Genomic DNA, 23,592 nt, shown 5'->3' with positions numbered 1-23,592 from the left:
ACAAACAAACAATCAACGTCTTGCATTGCACGAAATAAAGATTGGGTTCCATAGAACGCCGGGAGGGTGGGGCGGGGGGGAGGGGGCATTTAAGATGAAGCACATTTCACATGATAAAACCATTAAAATGCGCTATATATCGATGAGTATTGAAATTATATTTGTATGCATGTATGTATGTATGTATGTATGTATGTATGTATGTATGTATGTATGTATGTATGTATGTATGTATGTATGTATGCCTGTATATATGGGTATTTGTGTGTGTGTGTGTGTGTGTGTGTGTGTGTGTGTGTGTGTGTGTGTGTGTTTAAAAATACATTTCTCTACTTGAAGAGTTATTTATCGCCCGATAAGAGAGGAGCGTGCATTTAACACGAAGGACAAGAATACAGCTTGGATGAGAAAAATACGAAATTTTCAAAAAGGCATATAAAGGTGTCTCAACTCGGAGCCTCAGACCTAACAGGTTGCCGAGTCACGATGCCACACCGCTATTCCACAGCGACAGTCTCATTTTCCCCCTTCTATCTCTCCCCAATCTTTTATTTTCGTTTTTTTTCACATTTTTATCCTTTTACTAAGTGTTGGAAAGTGTAACCATCAGGAATTCTCCACCTGTTATTATAATAATACTTACGATTGATTTGTGATCAACAGACATTCTGATGGTGACGAGACACTTTGTTTGATCATAACATGACGGTAACATACCTTCGACAGTCAGCGATCGGTATTATTAGTACACTTACACAAGCAAATACAAGTACAAGTGTGTCCTGTTTGTGTGACACAATGACATGACACGACCAATATTATAGTAAATCAAATTAATGAGATATAGGATATCCATAGAGGGGGGGGGGGACATTTTACAAAATAGACCCGGAACATTTCTGTTTGTTTTTTTGTTTGTTTTGTTTTGTTTTTGTTTTTTTGGGAGGGGGGGGGGTGGTGCAAAATTCTGCATCATTCGTTTTGCTTTGGGTTTGTTTTTATTTTTGTTTGTTTTTTTCGTCAAATTAAAATAATGACACGACATAATATATCACACATAACAGTTTGTGTTGATTTTCAAGGTTTTGCGGCGTTTGCTCCACCTTTAGGTCATTTCAGCCAGTAAAATGGGAGATGGGGAGAAAAAATTGTAGATATGAAGTAAAAAGCACCATAGAAAATAATAAGACAAAGGGGACTGTTCAATTAGAGAACAGAAATAGATTTCCAAGAGCATTCTATCAATGTCTTGATTGACAGTACTTAAAAGTCCCATAAACAAAGGATCTAGCTAAGAAAGATACACTAAAATACAAAGCTTAGTACACTTAAAACTTTAAATTACAATAGTGCATGACAGAGATATGATTTACGAGGGAAAAATATCATTAGTTTGAAAATTTTAGGGTCCCTATTGGAACGAATTCCCCAGTGTCTTCCTTTTTCTCAGTTACTTTAATTGTAATTCTAGAACTTTTTACCATCCCATTTTCTTCCTGTTTACTGGCGCTGATATGACCTAAATGTGTTGCAAGCAAAATTGTAACAGTACACAACATTGAGAAGATTTACAAGGGGCAAAAATATAATCTCCCAAAAAATAAAAACCATACATTTGACTGATTCCCTCTTAAGGACTCCAGTCGGGGCCAGGACAAAAGAAATTAATATTATTCAAAGACAAAGACAAAAAAAATAATATATTAAAAAAAAACAGCCCGGAAAACAGATATAGGGGGAACGAAGACACAGCAGGCGACCTCACTATGGGAAATCAAAAGACCTCACCCAGTCAAATCATAATTACGAACAACAAATATCAGTCATCAACCATCATCATCATCATCATCATCCATAATAGAAGTTGATATACAAAATTTAGTAATTTTAATTTTGATTTATTCATACCATACCATATCATATTATATCAAATCAATTCGTATTATATCATATCACGAGTGAACGGTCACTAGGAGTAAATCCTTTAGGTGCCTTTGATTTACAAAAATGAAAATAATTAAAAAGTGATCAATCAATGTATACATTTCATGACATTTATTATGCACGATGCTCCTTCTTCATTGATATCAAGTTACTATAATATTATTGAACAGCATTAAATTATATATCATATAATTTACATAACCCAATTCTATTTTATTGATATTATCTACAAAATAAAATAAGATAAGCTAATTAGATAAGTGAAACAACAATTAATGGAATTATATAAGATAAGCCTATGCCTATAAACCTTAACAAGTATGATAACCGAGCGTAAATGGCTCTAAAAACGGCCCGTCAGATGTCAAGAACCCATACCGACGTGTACAAATGCAATCTAAACAGTATAAAAACATTCACATCAAATGAAAATCTTATCAATATAAATTTTCTTTTCATGAGATAGAACATCTGGGCGAAGAAGGGTACATGTACGGGAAACAACCCAATTAAAGAAGTTTCTTCCTCAAAAAACGTTAGGGTTAAATCCCATGCCAGAAATACAAAGAAAAGAAAAAGGAACACAACAGCAATATATATGCATACCAGAAGAAAGCAAAATAAAGTTTATTTTACAACTAATTCCCAGCATGTTAAAGTGGTAACAGCACCATAGAAAAACAAGTTAAGTTATTGAAGTTAAGTTATTGAAACGGGGCTTTTTAAGATAACAAAATATCAAAGACAGAAAATTGGCAGTCAATCGCCTTTTGTCACACCCTTTTCACTAATAAACATTAAATAGAATTTGCATCTGAAGAATTTTACATTCTTCTCACCAGAAAGATCAGTAACTCTGAAAAATATATTATCGACGATTGACAATAAAATTGACAGACAAGAATGCGAACGGATAGGATACACCTTACAAAAGTACTAACCAGGCCCTATATGTACCCTCAGTAGCAGAAGGAAGGAAAGACCAGTCAAGAAACATTTGGCTGAGAGCAGTCTGAGGTTTGTACAAAAGATGGACTGCAAACTTAAAACTTAAATTTAAGTTAATAAATACTGAAACTATTCTATTCACTTCATCTCTTGTTGTTTGTGATTTGTACCTCATGAGGGGTGACCGGTAGGTGACAAAGAAGAAGAAATTATTAATTAAAAAAAAAAAAGAATATGGATACATTCTAACCCAAATATAGATAAAGTGGGGCCTTGATAGGACAAAACATATTCATGAATAAAAAAGACAGGCAAAGCAGATAAAAATAATATTTAGGATCTTTTGCAAGTCAACAAAAGGCAATATGGCAACCAGGAAAGCTTTCCAGCAATCCTTGAATACAGACAAAAACTGACAATTAATGGATTTGATTTACTGGCAAACCTTTTTTTTTTTGGTAATGTCTCCGCTTTTACCCCTTGCAAGGGCACAGTGCTCAAAATGCTAAAAAAAATCAATTTTGAGCAGCATTCGAATATGACATAAAATATAAAATATACCAATTTTCAAAAATTCATTAAAATTTTTAATAAAGCCACACAAAGTTAAATAAGACATAAAATAAAAGTCCAGAATAAGTGCTGTTGCATAAAATCAAATTGATTAACCAAAATTAGCATCTTCACAAAAATATCCCTACTTCAACTTCAAATTTGATTGTGGAAAAAAACATTTTAAAAATCAAGGAATTTCAAAAATTCAAAGAATTTTTTAAAATACAGTTACAGACATCAGAAAAGAGTAAAATTGAATCTTGTAATCAGTACTAATAAATAATGAATTATAAATCAAAAATAACAATGTAACATTCTTATTTGGGTCGAACTCGAAATGTTTGAATTTCTATGAAATAAGGTATAGTTTGCAGACGGATTTTAAATTTTGAATGTTCGTTTAGTCAACAACAGGAATTACGCCAAGCAATGAATCTGACTCAAATTTTGACACAAAACAAAAGAGAGGACGAGCTTTCATGTGATACACCTTTTGAGGCTATAAAGTAATAAGAAGTTTTTTCTTGGATTTCAATTTTTTAAAATGATTTTTTAGGGATTCAATCCCATATACACAATTTAAAGTTATACCAAAAGAAATATTTCTTTTGTCGTTATTTTGGTACCACTTGTGAATAAATCATTGGGTAGTTCAGCCTTAATGGAGAGTGTCAAAGGGGTATAATTTGGATATCAAAACACCAGGTGTCTAAAGCAAATCAATTTAACTTATATTTTCAACAACTCTAATCAAACAAATTTGATATTTTTAGAAAGCTGGAGAATGGCACTAAAAGACCAATATTTTGAGAGAAAAAAACCCCTTCTGACAACAGAATCACGCAGTTTTGAGTTACTATTAACATTAGAATTCTTTTTTTTTAAAATTATTTCTTTGAGAAAACAAAACAAAAAGTGTTGATACAAAAGACTTCACAGCTTCTGTCAGATAAAGTATGATTTACAGTTAATTCACAGGCATCTCCCTTTAAAAACTAGTCCTGTCAATTTATCACGTCCGGATCTCATTCCAATTGCTTCCAACCACACCAAATCACCCTTTTCACATTGCCATTCGATTGTCAAATGGTAAATACCTGACTGATCTTGATTCCTATTACCCGTGACTTGCATACGTAGATCATCTCTATCTCTACAAATGAAGATGTTGACACATTTAAAAGTCGAATAGCTACCAATGTAAAATTCATAGGTCCCCTTTAATGGGACTCTATAAACACCCGATTCTATGTCCATGAACACAGAAGGCTGATGTTCGATCGTGTATTTCTCTAAGCAGATGTCTGTGTTATAAATAAGGGGTGTTTCATCCAAAGCCACATGGAATTCTGCTTTTTCAGTGAGTTCTGTGAAGTGGAGAATAATATATACTTTTTACATTTCCACTGAAGGGGAATAAGAACAACAACAACAAAATGTATTGATACTAATTGTAAAGACACAACATAAAGTAAAATAAAACATCTCAATGCATACGCATTTGCATGAATCATTGGAAAATAGATCAAAATATCTTTAGTAAGATATTCAGGTTGGCATCCGGATAAATAATGTCTTAGTCCTTCTCAGCAATGTAAATCTAAAAACAAACAAAACAAAAAAAAATACAAACAAAAAACTTCTGCAATCAATCTCCTATGGATTGTCTCTTTGACGTCCATTCAAAGGTCTGAAATGTAAGTGTATCATGTCAATATTACAGGTATGATTAACACCAAAGACTGATCTTGCAGACAGTTTTGGATCTGTTGTTGTTTGTCAAGCTCAACATTAGGAATACAGTACAGCCAGGATATTTCAAAATCCCCAATCTATATACGTTAATTCATATAACGGCTAGTTGCAATATGCAACCTAGTGACTCTATTCTTTTTCTTTTTGGTTTTGTACTGGACGACTCTTTAAATCTGGAACACTAGATTAACCAGATGGTGAGGTCCATGAATTTTTAATTAAACAGATTGCAAAGAATGAAACGGTTTTTTCCATTCAACCAGCTTAAAGCAGTTGTCTGTGCTCTCATTCTTTCAAGCTTCGACTATTGTAATTCGCTGTTGGTGGGCCTTCCTGACAAGAAAGTTGACAAACTCTAAAAGGTACAGAACAGGGAGCCCAGAATGGTTCTGGGCATTAGTCGACAAGAGAAAACAAGTGTAAAAACTATGCTCAGAACACTACACTGGCTGCCCGTTCGGACCAGAATCGAATACAAAATTGCCCTTTTTTCCTTCAACGCACTAAATTCCCGATCTCTGAGCTACAGTCAAGAACTTGTGGTCCCCTACTCTCGAATTCGCCACCTTAGGTCATCGGAGATCCAGCTACTAAAAGTGCCACAAACACGGCTTACTAATTTCGGCGATAGATCTTTTCATAAAGTAGGACCTACCATCTGGAAATCGCTTCCTTTGTCAGTCAGGCTCTTGGGCAGCATAGAAAATTTAAAGAAAAATCTAAAGACTCATCTTTTCCAGAAAATGTTATTCTAGGGATTTTCTTATTGATGAGTAAATTATGTTTTATTTCTTTATTCCATTTTGTTGAATGTCAATTGTATTTTGTAAAACTTGCATAATTTGTGTGTGCGACTGTTGTGTGTGTCTGTTTGGCTCGGTACGAGTGTGTTTATGGTTTGACAAGTACATTGTAAAACTCTTTGAGCCTTCAGCATTTAGCGCTATAAAAGAACACTTTTATTATTATTATTATTATTATTATTATTATTATTATTATTATTATTATTATTATTATTATTATTTATTATTATTATTATTATTATTATTATTATTATTATTATTATTATTATTATTATTATTATTATTATTATTATTATTATTATTTATTATTATTATTATTAATTATTATTATATTATTATTATTATTATTATTATTATTATTATTATTATTATTATTATATTATTATTATTATTATTATTATTATTATTATTATTATTATTATTATTATTATTATTATTATTATTATTATCATTATTATTATTATTATCATTATTATTATCATTATTATTTTGCATGACATGGGCATTTTTAGTACTTTCATTTAAGGGGTGGTTTGGATCTTATTATTAGGAAAATCCTTCAAAAATTTGATTTTGAGATTTTGGGGTAAAACAATATTTAATTATCTTAGAAATAATATAATTGAAGTCCAACTTCTTAAAATAGACTATAAAGGCACGAAAAAGACAGTTGAAAAGGGTACAGGTATGTAGTAAGAAAAGTGTGAAAAACGGAAAGCTATTTTTCTATTTTCTCAATATGTCATTTTTCTTGGGTATGGGATACTGAGTCAAAGTTTTCTCAGAATCTATAAATGAAATTGTCTGAAAATCTCCAGTTATCACAGAGACAATGTATTATGTCACCATAGAGGGATTTTAAAAAATAAGGTATGTGTATTTTGAATTATAATCCAAATTATAAATTTTTAACACCATAACATTTTTATTCTCAAATTTAAAATGATCTTATAAAAATTCCATAAGCCATAAGCAAAAGCTATAAAATTTAAAATCTCTCTATGGTGACACACTATGCTACAATGTTGATAAGAGGGAAGAATATGGAGGTCATTCCTTCATTAGTTTTTGTGGAACGTATGCCACAAGATTGTAATATTTTTTTATACCAAACCCCCAAATTAGGTTACAACACGGATATCAACACGGATAATTTATATTTTTCACCAAAAATGTTGTTTTTTAACCTATAATGACGATACAGAATGATTAAAACCGCCCAATATAGGTAATTTTTTTTTTTTTTTAACTTTAAAAAAGAACAACAAACAACCAAAAAGAAAAACAAAGCGGAATGTGCTTTACAGACATGTCATTTAATTCAACAAGGGAGATAACTCAACGTGTATTTTTTTTTAGTATTTTATTTCTTAATGTATTGTTTGCTGTACTGTCTCCCTAAAAAACTGAAGTCATGGATAGGACAAGCAGCTACAACAAGGATTTTTGGCTGGTCCCACCACCTCTGTTGTATCCGATTTCTAGTGTTAGTATTTTTACCATCAGAAATAGATGATAAATGAATGGCGTTGTAGTGCTATACAGCTTCCTGGCTGCCAGTTGTATTTGTAATAGAGTAAGAAATTTTCTGTCGAATGGTAAAACCTAATAACTAGCCCTGAACTCCCTCTAAGAAACTGAAAGAATAAATAAATATGTTAAGTTTTAACTTTGGTTTAATGAGAATTCTGTTTGAGTAAAAAGGTTATCTCAGAATCTCTTGGTATTTCACCAACAAGTCTTGGTGTGGAGGTTCAACATGTTCTCAATGTTAATATTTTTTAAATGATTCGTTGAAAAATATAGGAACCACTCAGTTTCATCTTTGGTCAGTCAATTGGATATTGAAGTCACCAAGAATCACAAGTCGTTTGGTAGAGTTGGTTAGTAACTCGAGTTCGCTTCAAAGTCCAGTAAAAAAAAAATAATCTCGATATATCAAATGATTTGGTGGTGGATGATAGAAATAAACAAAACCAGAAATCAATGTCACTTCTTTAATATCATAGATCAGAGCTGATTGTAAAATGGGTTCTCCCTAGTATCAATCAATGTTGTCTTTTTCTAAAAAAAAAAAACAATGCACATTAGGTTTAGTTTATATTCCTATATAAATCAAACTTGTGCTCGCAGCCACTTGTATAAGGTGGCCATCTGCCGTGGTGGCCAGCCTTCATGACTCAACATAGTGTGTTTTTTTCTCTATTTTGCTACTGCATTTATTTCTAGGATAAAAAAGGACTTTTGCAAGGCGGCCAGATAGCTCTAATTGACAATATTAAACTCATTCTTACTAGTGCATAAAGGAGCCAGGAGTGTTCCCAGTGCCGTGAAACTCTCCAAAATAAATAAACCTCTTCCTCACGTCTTTGCAACAGTCAGACACAATCAATCTATCTAAAATTGAAAAGTTGCCTGGTAGATAGGTACTAAACGCCCATCCCCCAGACAAACATGCCTTTGGCTCAATGATTATGGGTGAAAAGGAAATGTGAAAATAAATCGAATTTTATTGTACCACTAATGTGACCTGTTAACAACCAATGACTTTCAATTGTGTCATATATTAACAAAAGACCAATTGTACAGGACAGCCATCAACAGTAAAAGCCAGAAAGCAAAATTTTATGACCAGTTAAATTGATTGTCCCTATTTTTCACACCGTCTTATTTCCACAATGAGAATCATACTTCAGTATGATATCTCTATCCCTAATTGAAAGTTTATTTTATGCTTGTCCATCAGATTCCAGACAATCATACACATATGCTGCATGCTAAATGACAATCACGTACAATGCGTTGGTAAATAATGCACCTGTTAATTGTGTTGCAAAATCCTTTGGTCAATACAAAAATCAAAGACCAATGGCTATTTAGATCAAATGCAGGCATTTATTAGAGTCAAAAACATCCGTAGAGTTATAATGATTATTATAATACTAAATTGGAATTAGACATGCCATAAGTGTGATCGGTGGTCCTGCTGGCCTGTTGACAGAGCACTCAAATCACATGTAAAGGAAACGGGATTATTCTTGGATACAGTGATTGGGTAGCTGGGTATGTTAGATCTGGGAGCAACCAATTGCTATTGTCCGTTAATAAATTCCCTTTATTCATCCCCAAGGGGAAATTTGTCTTTAGGGTCTATTCCAAGGGAAGACTGGAATAACCCAGGCGTCAGCCGCAGTGCAGCGCCACAAAGTGAGCTAGGGTTAGGTGACTTGCTCAAGGCCACACAACGCAGCGGCGGGTGATCGAACTCGTTACCTTTTGGGTACGAAGCAAAGACCGTACCGCCGAGCCATGCTGCCCCATGCAACAGAAGCTCCATGGGCCTTATGGGTCTGAAAGAATACCTGCATAGGTGTGAATCAATGAGTTGACACTTTGAGGAGAAATAGATAGGTGAGAAGGGAGGAAGGGGGGGGGGGGTGGAGAGAAGGGAAGGAGAAATGGAAGAGACAGACAGAGAGACAGACAGAGGGAGAGAGAGAGAGAGAGAGAGAGAGAGAGAGAGAGAGAGAGAGAGAGAGAGAGACTGATGGGAAAAATGTAAGTAATATTGGTTGGGACTTGAACAAGCTTAATTTACAACTGATTTAACTTGTAATTGTTGGAAATATCTGACGTACAAGGCGGCCGACTGTCTGAGACAGCCACTTTTATGTGCCCCATAAGTGGCCACCTCATACCAATACAAGTTCGACTGTACTTGAATGTATTTGTCTACCAGGAGAAAAAAATACTGTAAAGTGCTTATTATAGTAAAAAATGTAACAAAGGACTAAAAATATGCAACTCGTATTTACCACTATTGGTAATATTCATTTACAACTGAATGTCATTCATTAAATATAATCAAATCCAGAATAAATATTTACCAATGATCTGCACTCATATTTACCACTATTGGTAATATTCATTTACAACTGAATGTCATTCATTAAATATAATCAAATCCAAAATAAATATTTACCAATGATCTTAATGGCTTCACTCCCTGATATGGCTCTTCTAGAAGGATGTTGCCTTGAAGTTGCTGAGCAGGATTTGCTATCTGGAGAGGCTGAAATAGATTCGGCTGCAGCAGTGTCGGTAGATCTGTCACTATTAGATGTGGATGTGATTCCTGAATCTGCTTGTGTTTGAACATTTCTCTTTAAAGTATTCACTTCAGTCCTTAACTCATTAATCTATCATATGTTTAAGGTGTGTGTGTGTGCGCGCACATGGGGGGGGGGGAGGAGGAATAAAAGAAAGAAAAAAGTAGAAAATAGAATTATACACTGTGATTTCATAATAACAGAATTGTATCTAATTGCGATTTTATCAGAGTAAAACTTGAGAAATTTAATATAGTCGTAATATAGTCGGTCGAAGGGGCGTGAGATCCAAGTGGATAAGTTATTGTACTTATGCCCAGAAGTTCCGGTTCCAAAGCCACCTACTCATAAGCATTTGAGCGGTAAATTAGATCATGTTACTCGCTTTGCAGCACTGCACTGCAACTGATACCCTATGTTATCCCTATCTCTTTTCGAGTAGCCCTGTAAACAAATTTCCCCTTCAGATGAATAAAGGGTGTTTTATTCATTTATTCTATTTTATATAAACGTAGCTTAATTGAAACAGCCACTTTTTAAAACATCTCTATGTGAAATATTTTTTTCTACATAAGTTGTTACTGGTTACTCAGAGCATCCAACTGTAAACAAAGTGATTTTGACACACTATGATTTTCTTCTCATAATGAACGTTATTGGAATTAACTTATCCCTATTAATTTGAATAACAATGGAATTACTCCACCACTTATGTCAACTAAAGAACACAGATGTTTACTCAAATCAGTTGATATTAAGATAGGTCCTTGAAAAATTACGCTTGTCTAGTAGTTTCTGAGTGACCTGAGATGGTACTGTTAGACATCAAACAATACTATGAATTTTTCTCAAATTCTGAAATTTTTCTTTCACATAAAAAGATTGTGTGTACATGGGAAGGGGGGGGGGGGGGGGGGAAGGGAACTAATGGTTATTTACCTCGATTTTAAAAAGGTTCGTTTTCTGTTTTTGTTTATGTCCTTTGGAGATTGGCTAAAGCAGTGTCAACTGTAAGTTTAAGTTACAAAGAAGCCTACAAAGGTTGCATCATAATTTATAGATTTTTCAATTATGTGTGTGTGTGTGTGTATGTGAGTGTGTGTGTGTGTGTGTGTGTCTGTGTGTGTGTGTGTGTGTGTGTGCTTTGCATGTCAAGATTAAAGATATATGTTTGTACATCACACACACATGAGTACATTTAAGTTATTGGGCTTTTAACGAAACCGGGCCGAACGAGACGCCGAACGCCGAACCCGAACGGATCTAGCCTTCTCACGTGACCATGAACGAGATCTGGATAGTGAAGACTCTCAAGCGGTATGCAGCATCGGATCTAAGGTCACGTGATAGAGGATAGCTTGGGTTGCTGTTGACTTCAGCTGACAAGAAACGGAGAAGGAAAGAATGGAGACTACCTCAGCCCCCCCCCCCCCCCCTTACCATGTGTCATTCAATAGTATATAATTGTGCATGTGGCGCTCTAACCTAGATACGGAGAGAAAATAAATTGATTACGGGGGAAGGTGGGAAGAAGGGGGGGGGGGGTTGACCCACAAACGACCGAGGTGTTGGGCTTCGAGTAGACCATAATACGAAATCAAAGAGAAAAGGCCGCTGGTACTTGGATGGTGGAAATGGTTGGGGGGTGGGGGGTTGTGACAATCAGCATGGGATGTATACACATTAATAATAAAGGCAATAGATGACCAGGGATGTGTAATGTGTGTGTATTGTTTGTATATATGTTTGTGCGTGTGTGTGTGTGTGTGTGTGCGCTTGTGTGTGAAATGGATTACACAAAAACACCTTTCTCTGTAGCTTCCAAATGATTACGTATACAATAAATTTGAAAACCACATTGTTTGAATCAGCTTGCAAAAAGGAGAACATTTATCTTTGTTTCACAAAAATAGGCTTAAAATAACTTTTTTTTTTTTGGTAGTAGATTGATTTTAAAATAAATATTGCTCAAATTTTTAAAATTTAATGATAATTTCTTTATTTCCCGGTCGATTTTCTTGATTTATATCTCATTTCTTAATTCTCAATGCGACAAGCACACTGATGTATCTCGTGTGATTCAAAAGCGTTTAAAACACCAATTACGTTGTTTTGTTTTTTTTTAAATATATATATACTGAGAGTCCTCCTCACTAATTAATTCCTGAGCTTTGAGACGGTGACGCAACTATTACATACAAGACCTTGCAGTCGAGACGGCAGGGCTTTTGGGTTACACAACCACTATTTACCCATCGGTCAGCGGTACTCCCTGATGTATACAACACTCACCGCCTTTACGCAAAGCCGCCTGCCCATAAATTAAGAGATGATCTCCTAACTGTTTACAAGCGAACTGTCAAACGAGCAATCGATGATTGGATAAGAATCTCAAGATCTCATAAGGTAAGTTTTGGAGAGGTGATATCCCCCCAGTCTGTGTATCTCCCCACCCGTCATCAGACAGAACTTTCATTGCGTTATATCATATAAGCTCCGCCTCCTCTTTCTATTCCGGAGTGACGAGATTAGACGAGAGGACGCGAGAAAAAACTGATCACGTGTCCGTTCAGTCGTTCGTTCGGTGTCCGTTCGGTGAGCAACTATAACTCGGTATTATACTATCTTTACCACGTGTATCACTATTGTAATCTTTTTGTTTGGATCGATTCATGTGAGCGTTCTTTCCTGATAGTATCAGTTTTTCCTTTAAAATATTGACCAAAGCGAATTGGTAGATCTGCCCGATCAATTGACGACGGGAGAGCTGCTTGCGTCTGTTGTTCCAGCAATTCATTGGTTAAGGCAAAGAATTGTCTCGAAAACCCGACGTTTTTCATAATAATATCTTTTTTTGGCCCTGAAATTGACAACTTTTGCGTTTTTTCCAGCAGCGATGTAGAGTTTCTTATCCACAGTGTCTCTGGACTTGATCCATTTCCCTTGAATAAAACAGCTTATAAATGAGTTTTTATAAAACGCTTTACAAGGGGTCCCGGCCAACAGCAATACTTAACATGTAGGACAAGACATGACGCCTGTTTGGCAATATTATGTGTTTTTTGGACTGAAAAACACTGTTAATGGCCTGGTACTCATTTTACACCTGAGTACAGTGAGAATGTGAGTAAAAGACCTTTTCCAAGGACTCAACTATGCGCAAAGCAAGGCTCCAACCTAGGACCTTCCGATCCAAAGCGAGTGTCACACCACAAGACCACATAGCCACAGGGATATTTTTCATACATAGTCGTAGGGATATTTTTCATCCAATTTTAATATTTAGAGATTTTTATAGATCTCTCGAGATGGTTCTATATCGATTAATAATGGTGTTGAAGATGTTTTGTCCCGAATTTGGTACATTCATTACTGATTTGTGCAATTTATGTTAATTCCTCTTGCTACTACATATATGACTATTTTGCCAGAGGAGTAAACTTTTGATTCATACCCAGGTTATATCTAATCGTGGTTATTTTCAGTGAGCTAATAGAGAAGTCACTGAACTATCTTTGAATCAGAACTTGTGAGTGAATAGCCAGAAAAACCAAAACAGGACCATCTAAACATTGATCAGTGGTTTTCACTACAAGGTCAGAGGAAGAAAAATAAAAAACTCTCATGAAGTGCTGAGACATTTGAGGCTGGAAAACTTAAATAAAAAAGAATTAGTTTTCCTATGGACCCTATCAGTTACACTCATATAAAAGACTACTAAGTAACAAATTAAAGGATATCAAGGCAGAATGGTCCCTCTACCAGCTCAACCACTTCTCTCTTTGAGTCAATTTCTATAACTTCACCGGTGAATATGGAATCTATGTGTAGAATTGCATATATATTTCTTTGAGAATTTACAATCTGGTACTCACATCTTCTTGTAAATCCTTTCTTGATTGCAGGGATACATGCACAGTGTTGAAAACTTTTTGAAGCTGGTTTAATCTGGAGGAGACTTCTTGCAGCCTGGTAGAGTTATCTTCTATTCTTGTACAAGTCTGAGTAAATAAACATATGTATATGGTTTTCATAATTTCATTTTTATTTTCATTTTTGAACATGAGTATATATTTTACCTTTATCTCAATTTCTTCTGCATGATATGCATATGATGATATGCACATGATGCTTTAACCTTTTTTCACCATTCTGTTTACTAGAAGCGTGTAGGGCAAAAATTTACATGTATCATCTTCCCAGACCTCTTTCAACTTAAAAAAATCATTTATCCAATATTCATTGACAATGCCAAGACCTAATTTAGGGCGCTTCAGTTCGTAAAGTGGCAAGACTGCTCAATTTTAACAGATGAATAATTTAAAATGTGACAAATGTAGCTTGTAGCTTGGCCATTCCACATCACGTCAAATACATTCTTGGGTATTTAACTTTATATTTTCCATTATTCTATCACCGTTTTACCCCCAATCGCAGTTTTTCATAGACAGAAATTACTTTACATCAAAATAATGAATGCCTTCTTTCATCTTCTAGACCAATTAGCAAATAACTATATCCAAAAATGTGGCAAAAAATATCATTAGAAAACTGAATATTTTTTTTTTATTTATTTGATATCGGTTACAAAGGACTTAACTTGGAAAGAGACTTTTAACTTGTTTTCAAAGGCTTTCTATTTCCGACAGTTTATTATAAACTTGTGAGAAACTTAGGAGTTTTATTTGACACCAAATCAATTTTGTGTCAAATATAACTGGTAGCAGTGACGATATTGATGATGATGGTGATGACCAGAAAGACATTAAACACCCTTCGTCCGTCAAATCGGGTCATAAACCAAATGGCTAGGATTTGAACTTAATCTGTATGCATAAAGCATCACTATCTGACACTGTATCAGTACCAAAATTGGCTATACAGAATAGCTATTGTTCCCAATCACAAGCACAGCAGAATTAAAAGTAATAATTGTATTTTACTTATGTTTAGTATGGAGTACATTTGTACCCCACAGTGCAGGAATTGGACATGAGAAACGTCAGGCATGTGTGTCTCAGAAACTTTTCACTTTTTTCAGATAATTTTTCAGTATCATAGTCATAGATCATACTTTTTTTGAGGAATTGCCCAAATAAGGAACAGATCCATTGAAAAAAAATATATATTTTAGAGCCAGGGGCTCCAAAGTACAGGAATAGGATCTGCATTCACTAATGTAATTAGATCCTGCAATTTTTATCTTAAATCTATTGGTGCTATAAGAAAGCTTCCCGATATTGATACTACTAAACTTATCTCTAAATTTATAGTCACCTTAACTATTGCAATGTCTTGCTCTATGGTTGTGACAATATTGTCATTTATCGACTCCAAAAAATAAAAAACAGGGCTACTCAATTAGTAACGTTATCTAAAAAGCGTGAGCATAATAATCGCAAGCATATTACCCCCCATTTTGTGAAGTTTAGGACTGAATTTAAAATACGTACCCACGATTTCAATTGCTTAAACAATTCTGCTCCTCTTTACTTTCAATAACTTATTCACCATTATGAACACAATCAAAACTTAAGATCTACCACTTTAAATCTGCTAAAGGAAACCCCAAAATCTCTAGCTTTTCATGAAAAATCCTTTGACCACAATGCCCCCAGTTGTGGAACTCCATCAGCATTGAAACAAAAACTAGTGACAATCCACTTACTTTTGGAAAGCTGTTAAAAACTGAACATTTTTTCAGAGCTTATGCTTTAGATTCCTAGTATGTATTTATTTTCATTTAATTATTCATAGTCTGTGTAGTTAGTATTCATTTAATTATAAATCCTATAATCATATCAAAAATGGTTTTTAACTTGTCAGTTTTATATATATGTGTAGTATATAATATTATGATACGTTGATGTAAAGCACCAGTGAGCGATTTGATTCGAACTTGGCGTTATATAAATTCATTGCCGTATATCATATTATATTTATATTATATTTCTTAATATAATAATATTAGTTAAAGAGGTATAGGTATTCAACTTCGTTGTAAAATGAATTTTTATCAAAATTCGACTCTGCATGACCTAGCCTACCTAATTAAACCAAGATCAAGAAATTCTGGATATCAATAAATTCCTCTCCATATTAAATACATAAATACAGAGGCTAAATTGTTGTGTGATTTAGAATTAGTCATCAACGACCATGATTATTAGTTTAAGTCTGTATATTTATTTTGTGTACTTCTTTTTTAAAGGTTAAATAGTTACAGCATGTCCATCTTTACCTCTTTTTTAATACTTTTCACGGTTGTTTCAGCCTTTTTAACCTTGTGATTCACCTGTCTAATCTGAAATACAATAAAACACTAGATAAGATAAATATGTGAGCATGATAAATTGCTTAGAATACAACTAGATAATATATTGCAATATCACCTATTTCATCAAATTCCCGAATTTTCTTGCTTGAATATGAAGGGATACTGTGTTCCTAAAACCTCTGCACACTGAATAAAATATAAATATACAAAAGAAGAACATTTATTTTCGGTTCGAATAATGTTTGTTTTTGAATGATACAAGACTAAAGTAATGTCTCTACAGTATACTAATGACACTGTTCCCCTCATTTTCATTTGATAAATTTGTTTTTTAAGCATTTATACAGCACAATATAAACATGCTCAAATTGCATTACAAGGAGTCCCTGGTCAACAGCAACACTTTACATGTAAGACGAGATACGACTCCTGTGGGGCTATATTACATTCTTATTTTGACAGAGACAGCAATATTAACGAAAAGTACCAGTACTCATTTTACACCCTAATACAATGAGAGACTGTGAGTAAAAAGCTGTTTCTAAGGATTCAACTTTCCTGAAAGATCGTTCTTTAACACTGGGCTATTTATCTGGAATTTCCTAACCCATCAACTTTGTTTTGGTTTGTTTTTTTAGGGGTTTCTTTTTAATTTCAGGGGTTTCACAGCACTAGCGAAACTTGTAGGTCATTTCAGTGCCAGTAAAAAGAAAGATGATTGAGGAAAACATGTAGATCTGAAGTTAAAAGCACAAAAGTAAAATTCTGACAAAAGAGACTTATTCAATTAATAGGAAACAGGACAATTCCACCAATGTGGCAATTTTGATATTACTTAAAGTTAAAGTCCCACCAGGCAATGGTCAGGCAATGTAGGATGGAATAGACTCAATTGTTTCCAAAGTACGATATAATGAAAATTAAGAACTATAATAGCACATAACAGAGAGATGATTTACGAGAGAGAAAAAAATTTTAATAACCTAAACATTTGACTGCTTTCCCCTTAGTTGGGTATCCATACCAGGACCAGGGAAAATAAACTGAGATACACAAAATAAACTCTCTATGACAGTCATCCTATTTCATGTTGAATTATCAACTGAGAACAAATTTTGACAATATATAATCACAATCCGCAAAACACAAGTGTGCCACATGAATTGTCTTCACTGACAAAAGACAATTTATTGCATACACAAATACTTGAAGTTTGAACTCCATATATATTTCCCTAAATTCAGATGTAATCGACAACTTAAGTGAACTGAACTGTATTGCAAAGCACTATGAACATGGTAATGCAACCTGGATTGTAAAGAATTATATAGTTTGCTAAGATTCCCTAGGTTTATACTTAGAGAGATACTTAGAGATGATTTCCAGCACAGGTTCTCAATGATCCTCTTCGCTGGACTCAAGTGTCATCTTTGTTTCTTCCGGTTGCAGATTACCGTGAAGACAGAATGTGATGCTAACCTTGTAATCATAGAAGTTTTCTTGGTTTTTCCAATAGCTATCCAGTCTGTTCTTGAATGAGTTAAGTGAATTAGCAATGACAACTTTCTCTGGTAGACTGTTCCACACTTGAACCACTCTAACACCGAAAATATGCTTGCGCACATCTAGTCTGGCCCTTTGTGTGAAAAGTTTCTTAGAGTTGCCCCTTGTTCCTGTCCTCAGGGAGTGCTCGGGCCAGAGTTGAAGTAGATTACCAGCTTTTTGGTCATATTTTCCATTTAACATTTTGTAGACTTCAATCGTGTCACCTCTTATTCTTCTATAACTTAGTGTTGGTAGTTTCAGTTTTCTTAATCTCTCTTCGTATGTCATCCCTTTCATACTCGGGAGCTGCTTGGTAGCTCTTCTTTGGACGCCTTCTATGAGCTCAATGTGTTTACTTTTGAATGGTGCCCAGACTGAGCTGGCATATTCCAAGTGTGTTCGCACTAGTGCTTTGTACAGTGGAATGAAAGTATCTTCCTTTAGGTATGGAAATATTCGGCGAATTGTTGCAAACATTGCAGTTGCCTTTTTCACTTTCTCGTTGATGTGCTTTTCAAAGCTTAGTTCATTATCGATGATAACTCCAATATCTTTTTCTTCATCCACCAACTCAAGTTTTCCCATTAGATTATATCTGAAGCTTTCATCTGGATTTAGGTTTCCAATGTGCATATTTTTGCACTTATCAGGGTGAAATCTTAACAAACACCTATTACTCCATGATGCGAGTTTGCCTAGATCCTCTTGCAATGTGTGCATATGATCTGCTGTTTGTATGACATTGAATATCTTTGTATCATCTGCAAACATATATACATAAGAGTCTGGTGTATCTGGTAGATCATTGATGAATATTACGAAAAGCAGAGGACCCAAAACTGATCCCTGCGGGATTCCAGAGGTCACCTCTTTCCACTCAGAGCATGCATCATTTATTGTTATTTGCTGTTTCCTTCCCTTCAAATACTTCTCTATCCATTCTATCATTTCTGGTCCAACACCATATGTAATTAACTTGCTTATTAGTCTTTGGTGCGGCACAGTGTCAAATGCCTTTTGATAATCCATATAGATGCAGTCTATAGATGCTCCTTGGTCTAATGCATCAGTCCATTCATCCATGACTTGTAGTAGTTGCAATGTTGTTGATCTTCCAGACATGAATCCGTATTGTTTTGAAGTGAAGAGGTTGTTGTTATCTAAGTGAGTAATCATAAGGTCTCTCACTATTTTTTCAAGTATTTTGCAGATAATCAATGTGAGGCTCACTGGTCTATAATTCCCTGCTAGTGTCTTATTTCCTTTTTTTTTGTGCAAGTTTTGTTACTGTTTCAATCATTTTGGGCGTAAACTCACCCTCCTGGATCTCATTGATTTGGGTGCTCATCTGGTTAACCTTGCTGATGAGTTCTGATTTTAGTTCTTCAATTACATTCTTTCTGAATGCTTCTGGTATTTCCTTACATTTCTGCTCGTTTTTTACAGCAGTCAAGGCAAGACCTTCGCAGTCATCACAGAACCAGTGAAGTTTGGGTGCCTTGATTAAGTGTTCATATTGTTCAATTGTAACGTCTGTACATGATCTACACACGTATTCATCACACCTCTCCATTCCATCATTTGATAATTTGGGTCAGAGAAATCTAGAGAAAACAAACTTTGCAAATATCAGTTTGTGTATTATTTTTCTCGCCAAAAAACAAAAGAAAAACAAAAATGAAAACAAAAGAAAGCAAATGACACTAAGACTCTGCATGAGACGATGTCTAACAAGGGCAACAAATAGGGATGTTTTATTTGAAAATTAAGGTAAATCTACCCGTTTTCATTGTTGGGTGGTGGGAGGGGGGGATGTCTATCTTTATCTGTCTGTTTACTGATACTGTTTACTTGGTTCTTTATTATTTTTAGACAGCCTGTAAATGACAAGTTCTCAGTAAATTATGTAAAATCAGACTATAATCGTTAAAGGTTACACTCAGTTTTGTGTGTTGGTATTTTTAACATGGCTGACAGATGTTGTGATAATTCTATCTAAACGCATAGCATAAATTCAGTAGAATATGGATATAGTGAAGAGCTGGTGTAGGCAGAACAAATTGTATTGTTAAAATACCTACGTATCGGTAGTTCGTTATATCAGTCAAACAAGAAGAAAAACGATGATTGTCAATACTACGAGTTCGTTAAAATATTCGCTAGAAGCATGCTATGCTGTACATATAATTTTTTTTCGAGCCTAATATTCACATAGGAGCAAACAGGAACGCACAAACTTCTCACATTGCAGTTAGTACTCAATAATAGCGATTCCACAATGGGATAATTAAGTTACCCCTGACGTACGAGGGGTGGGGGGGGCGGGGGGGTTCTCTTTGGAAAGTGAGGGCATAAAGTTGCCCCTATTTGTAAAAAAAAAAATAAATAAATAAAAAAAATAAGTGGCATGCTGAGAAATCGCTTATGGTTACTATGTTATGCAATTATTTGTAGCCAATTGAGCAGAAACCTTTGTAAAAGGATTGTGAGGATTACTGAAATTTTCAGAGGAAGTTTTCTTAAAGAAAAAAAAAAATAAAATAAAAGCAAAGCATGGGGTACCAAAGTTACCTCCTACTCCTACGTACGATTAGAGGAGTTTAGTGGCGAGGGCAAACGCGCAATTTCCAGGTTTACCTTTTGTTCCAGTCAGAGAATCTGTTGCATCACTCTCACATTGTGAGGACAAACAGGAAGGCGATTTTTCCTTTTGAAAATAATCAACTTGTTCACGGAGTGTTTCATTTTGTCTCTCTATGTCAGTCATCCTTTTTCTGGTATCAGCAACAGCATCCCTTAAATCCTTATTTTCACATTTCAGCATGTCGATAGAGTCCATTTCTTTAAACTCAAGGAGAAATCCTTCCATATTTTTTCTAAATTATTGTCGATGTGGCTGTACTAAACCACGTTGACAATCAAGATAATCAAAATTACAAACTGATGCGTACAGAAACTGATAACCAAGCATTATATGAACCGATTGTTTTATAATAATCCACAACGCCTCGGGCACCTAGGCTTCACTGTAGGGGGTGTTTTCCTTTCCAGGAAAATCACGACGGAAACTGGCAAACTGGAATAGGATTCAATTCAATAGTCTGATGTCACGTCCGCCCAGCAACCAGCAGCTTGGTTCTAAACAAAGAAAATCAATACTTTTTATGATTCATGCTGGCTAGAACTGTTTCACATGTCATGTGATCAGAATGTATAAAAGTCAAAACATGATCAGATTTATAATGTTTGTCTCCTCTGGATACACTTTTATGATCGTCGGAGAAGTATGTCATAGGGCGTCCGCCATTGTTCCGATAGTTTAGAGCCAGTTACTAAGTTACCATGCGTCATTATGAGGGAAGTAACGTCGCGATTGGAAGGGCCTTTGATCTATAAATAGGCAGTGTACGTAAGGAATGTAAGAGAGACAATCCACGTTTTACTCTTTTATAAATGTTTGTATTGATTATGCCCCTGTATATGATGCTAGAATTTATAAACCCGAATTTAATTTTTTTTATTTTTTTTTATTTTTTTGTTTTTTTTTTTATTTTTTTAAGCAGTTCTGTCCTGAGTATTCCGGAAGAACACAATATCGCTGTACCTTATTGAGATTCTTTAGCAATCTCTATATTATGAGAGCATAGCTCCTATTTCTATATATTGTTGCACCTGTGACACGAAAGCTGTAACATCTCATTGGCTGTAACAGAGAACATATTATACATAAATGTATGAAAGGTTGTGAATATTCATTCTGTTACGCATACGCACCGCCGAGAGAATATCTTTTGTTGTGTTTAAAGTACATCATCAGAGATGTGCACAGTGTGTGGTGCAAGGAATTTACGTTTAATTCTATGGTGTGGTGTGTGTTTTTTTTTTTTTTAACTACTACCCGATAAAGAATTGAAATAGCATAAAAACAAGAAATGATAGAAACTCTAGTTTTTGCATGGTTTTTGCATCCATATTTAAGTGTTTATTTTGTAGTGAAATTTCAGGAAGTTGCAATAGGCCGTTACATTACAATACAGTCGCGCTTTGTAAAAAGGGAGAAATGGGACTCAAGTGATTTTTGGACGCAAAAATTGGAAGAAATATAAAAATGAGTCTGATTCAGTTTTACACAAAATTTATTTAACACAAGAAATGGCTTAGTTGTATTGTGTGTTAAATATTTCAATTCTTTATCGGGTTGTAATAAAAATATTTTAAAAACACTGTGTAGCCTATATTTGTCTCAACCCTGCAACCTTAAATGCAAAAACTTAAGAATCGTATATTCAATTAAAAGAGGTTCATTTTGTCACATGACATAGTTCAAAATTCCAAAGTTTTGTTCATGTCTTAGCGTTCTTATTAATAAGATAAAAAAAGTGTTCCATAAATCAGTATAGATAAAAAAAAAGTGGTATACATCAATTTAATCATCTCATCAAGTAATCAAGTAAAACGAGTCCCTTCCCCCAGTTGATTGAGCCATTCAAGTGCGAAACTGATAGTCTACTTCTCGCTTTCCTAGTTATGATTTTGAATCTCCAATATCTTTAAAATGTTTAAAGACATATGGCACGCCTTTTAACATTCATACCATGTTCTTCCTCTATAAGCCAACGGGTTTATCATCAGACTATAATTGTAAGGTTTCTATAGCTGTAGTGGACAGATGCAAGTATGACTAACTACGTCCTTAGTCTATCATAGAGTGATTTCCAACAGAATTTTTAAAAATAAAATAAAATTACCCAATCACTGCTAGTGGCTACCCGTCTTTTTGCTTGCTAGGCAAAACTCTAACGACTGAACTATGTGATCTGTTTACAAGCACCCTGGCTACAAGCACGAACCGGCTATAAGCACGCTCAGGGCACGAACCAGAATATATAAATTTATCCCTTCAGAAGCAAGCTCAACGAAAAGGACTCCGCTTATCAGCACGCTCCATTTTTTGATTGTTTTTGTTTTTAAGGGTTTTACGGCACTTGCAACACATTAAGGTCATATCAGCGCCAGTAAAAAGGAAGAAAATGGGATAGGATAGTTAAAAGTTCTAGAATTACAATTAAAAACCAAATAAATAAGACAAAGGGGAATTGGTTCAAATAAAAAACAGGTGTAGATTCCAAGAGAAACACTATCAAAGTACTTAGTTTGAGATCACTAAAAGTCTCATCCAGACAAAAGCACAGGTCCCCACTAAGAGGAACACGCTCAAATGTTTAACAAATCATATATAATATAAAGAAAACATAATACAATGCATAGCAGAGAGATGATTTACAATGAAAAAAATATCCCAAAACTATCTATACATTTGACTGTTTCCCTCTCAGCCAGGGCATCCGGCCAGGACCAGGACAAAACCAAGTAATCTCATCAAGACAAAGACAGAAAATACGTTGGAAACCAGCTGTATGGGAATAGAAGACACAGTAAGTACCTCCCAGCCTACTATGGGAGGTCAGGAGTCCCACCCAGTCAATTTTCTGACGAAACTTTTTAAAAAGAAAGGAAAATAATCAAATAACTAAAAAGAAAAATATCATAATTTTCTTTTAATACAAACGCTGACATACATGGTGAACAGAAACCATCAAAACGATCTACACGTGACGTATTACTCACATACAATTTTTAATAATAATAGGCAAGC

At 34.6% G+C, this 23,592-nt stretch overlaps 2 protein-coding genes across 2 annotated transcripts in view; one reads left to right on the top strand and one right to left on the bottom strand.

The window, feature by feature from the left end:
* Positions 1-23,592, top strand: part of LOC144972359 (cytochrome c oxidase assembly protein COX16 homolog, mitochondrial-like) — a 73,296-nt gene that overhangs the window by 27,095 nt on the left and 22,609 nt on the right. The gene's annotated exons all lie outside the window — the stretch shown is intronic.
* LOC144967055 (uncharacterized) lies at positions 4,274-17,470 on the bottom strand. The gene is made up of 5 exons (XM_078903885.1): positions 17,444-17,470; positions 16,356-16,418; positions 13,990-14,115; positions 9,988-10,204; positions 4,274-4,814 (listed from the first exon to the last, which is right to left on the bottom strand). Exons 1-5 carry the CDS (start codon positions 17,468-17,470, stop codon positions 4,420-4,422), a joined length of 828 nt encoding a protein of 275 aa, XP_078760011.1. The 3' UTR covers positions 4,274-4,419.

Source organism: Berghia stephanieae, chromosome 1 (genome assembly GCF_034508935.2).
Source record: "Berghia stephanieae isolate SIO BIC M18660-M18661 chromosome 1, UCSD_Bste_1.3, whole genome shotgun sequence".
In the NCBI taxonomy this organism is placed as follows: domain Eukaryota; kingdom Metazoa; phylum Mollusca; class Gastropoda; order Nudibranchia; family Aeolidiidae; genus Berghia; species Berghia stephanieae.
Note: the sequence above shows the minus strand (reverse complement) of the source record. Positions and strands in the feature narration are given on the sequence as shown.

Coding starts and splice junctions, on each gene's coding strand:
- LOC144967055 (XM_078903885.1), bottom strand. CDS start 17,470: ATGACTGTCATAGAGAGTTTATTTTGT. Junction 14,116..16,355: donor TGAAAAGTATTAAAAAAGAG/GTAAAGATGGAC, acceptor TTATTTACTCAG/ACTTGTACAAGAATAGAAGA. Junction 4,815..9,987: donor TGAAGCCATTAAGATCATTG/GTAAATATTTAT, acceptor TCCACTTCACAG/AACTCACTGAAAAAGCAGAA.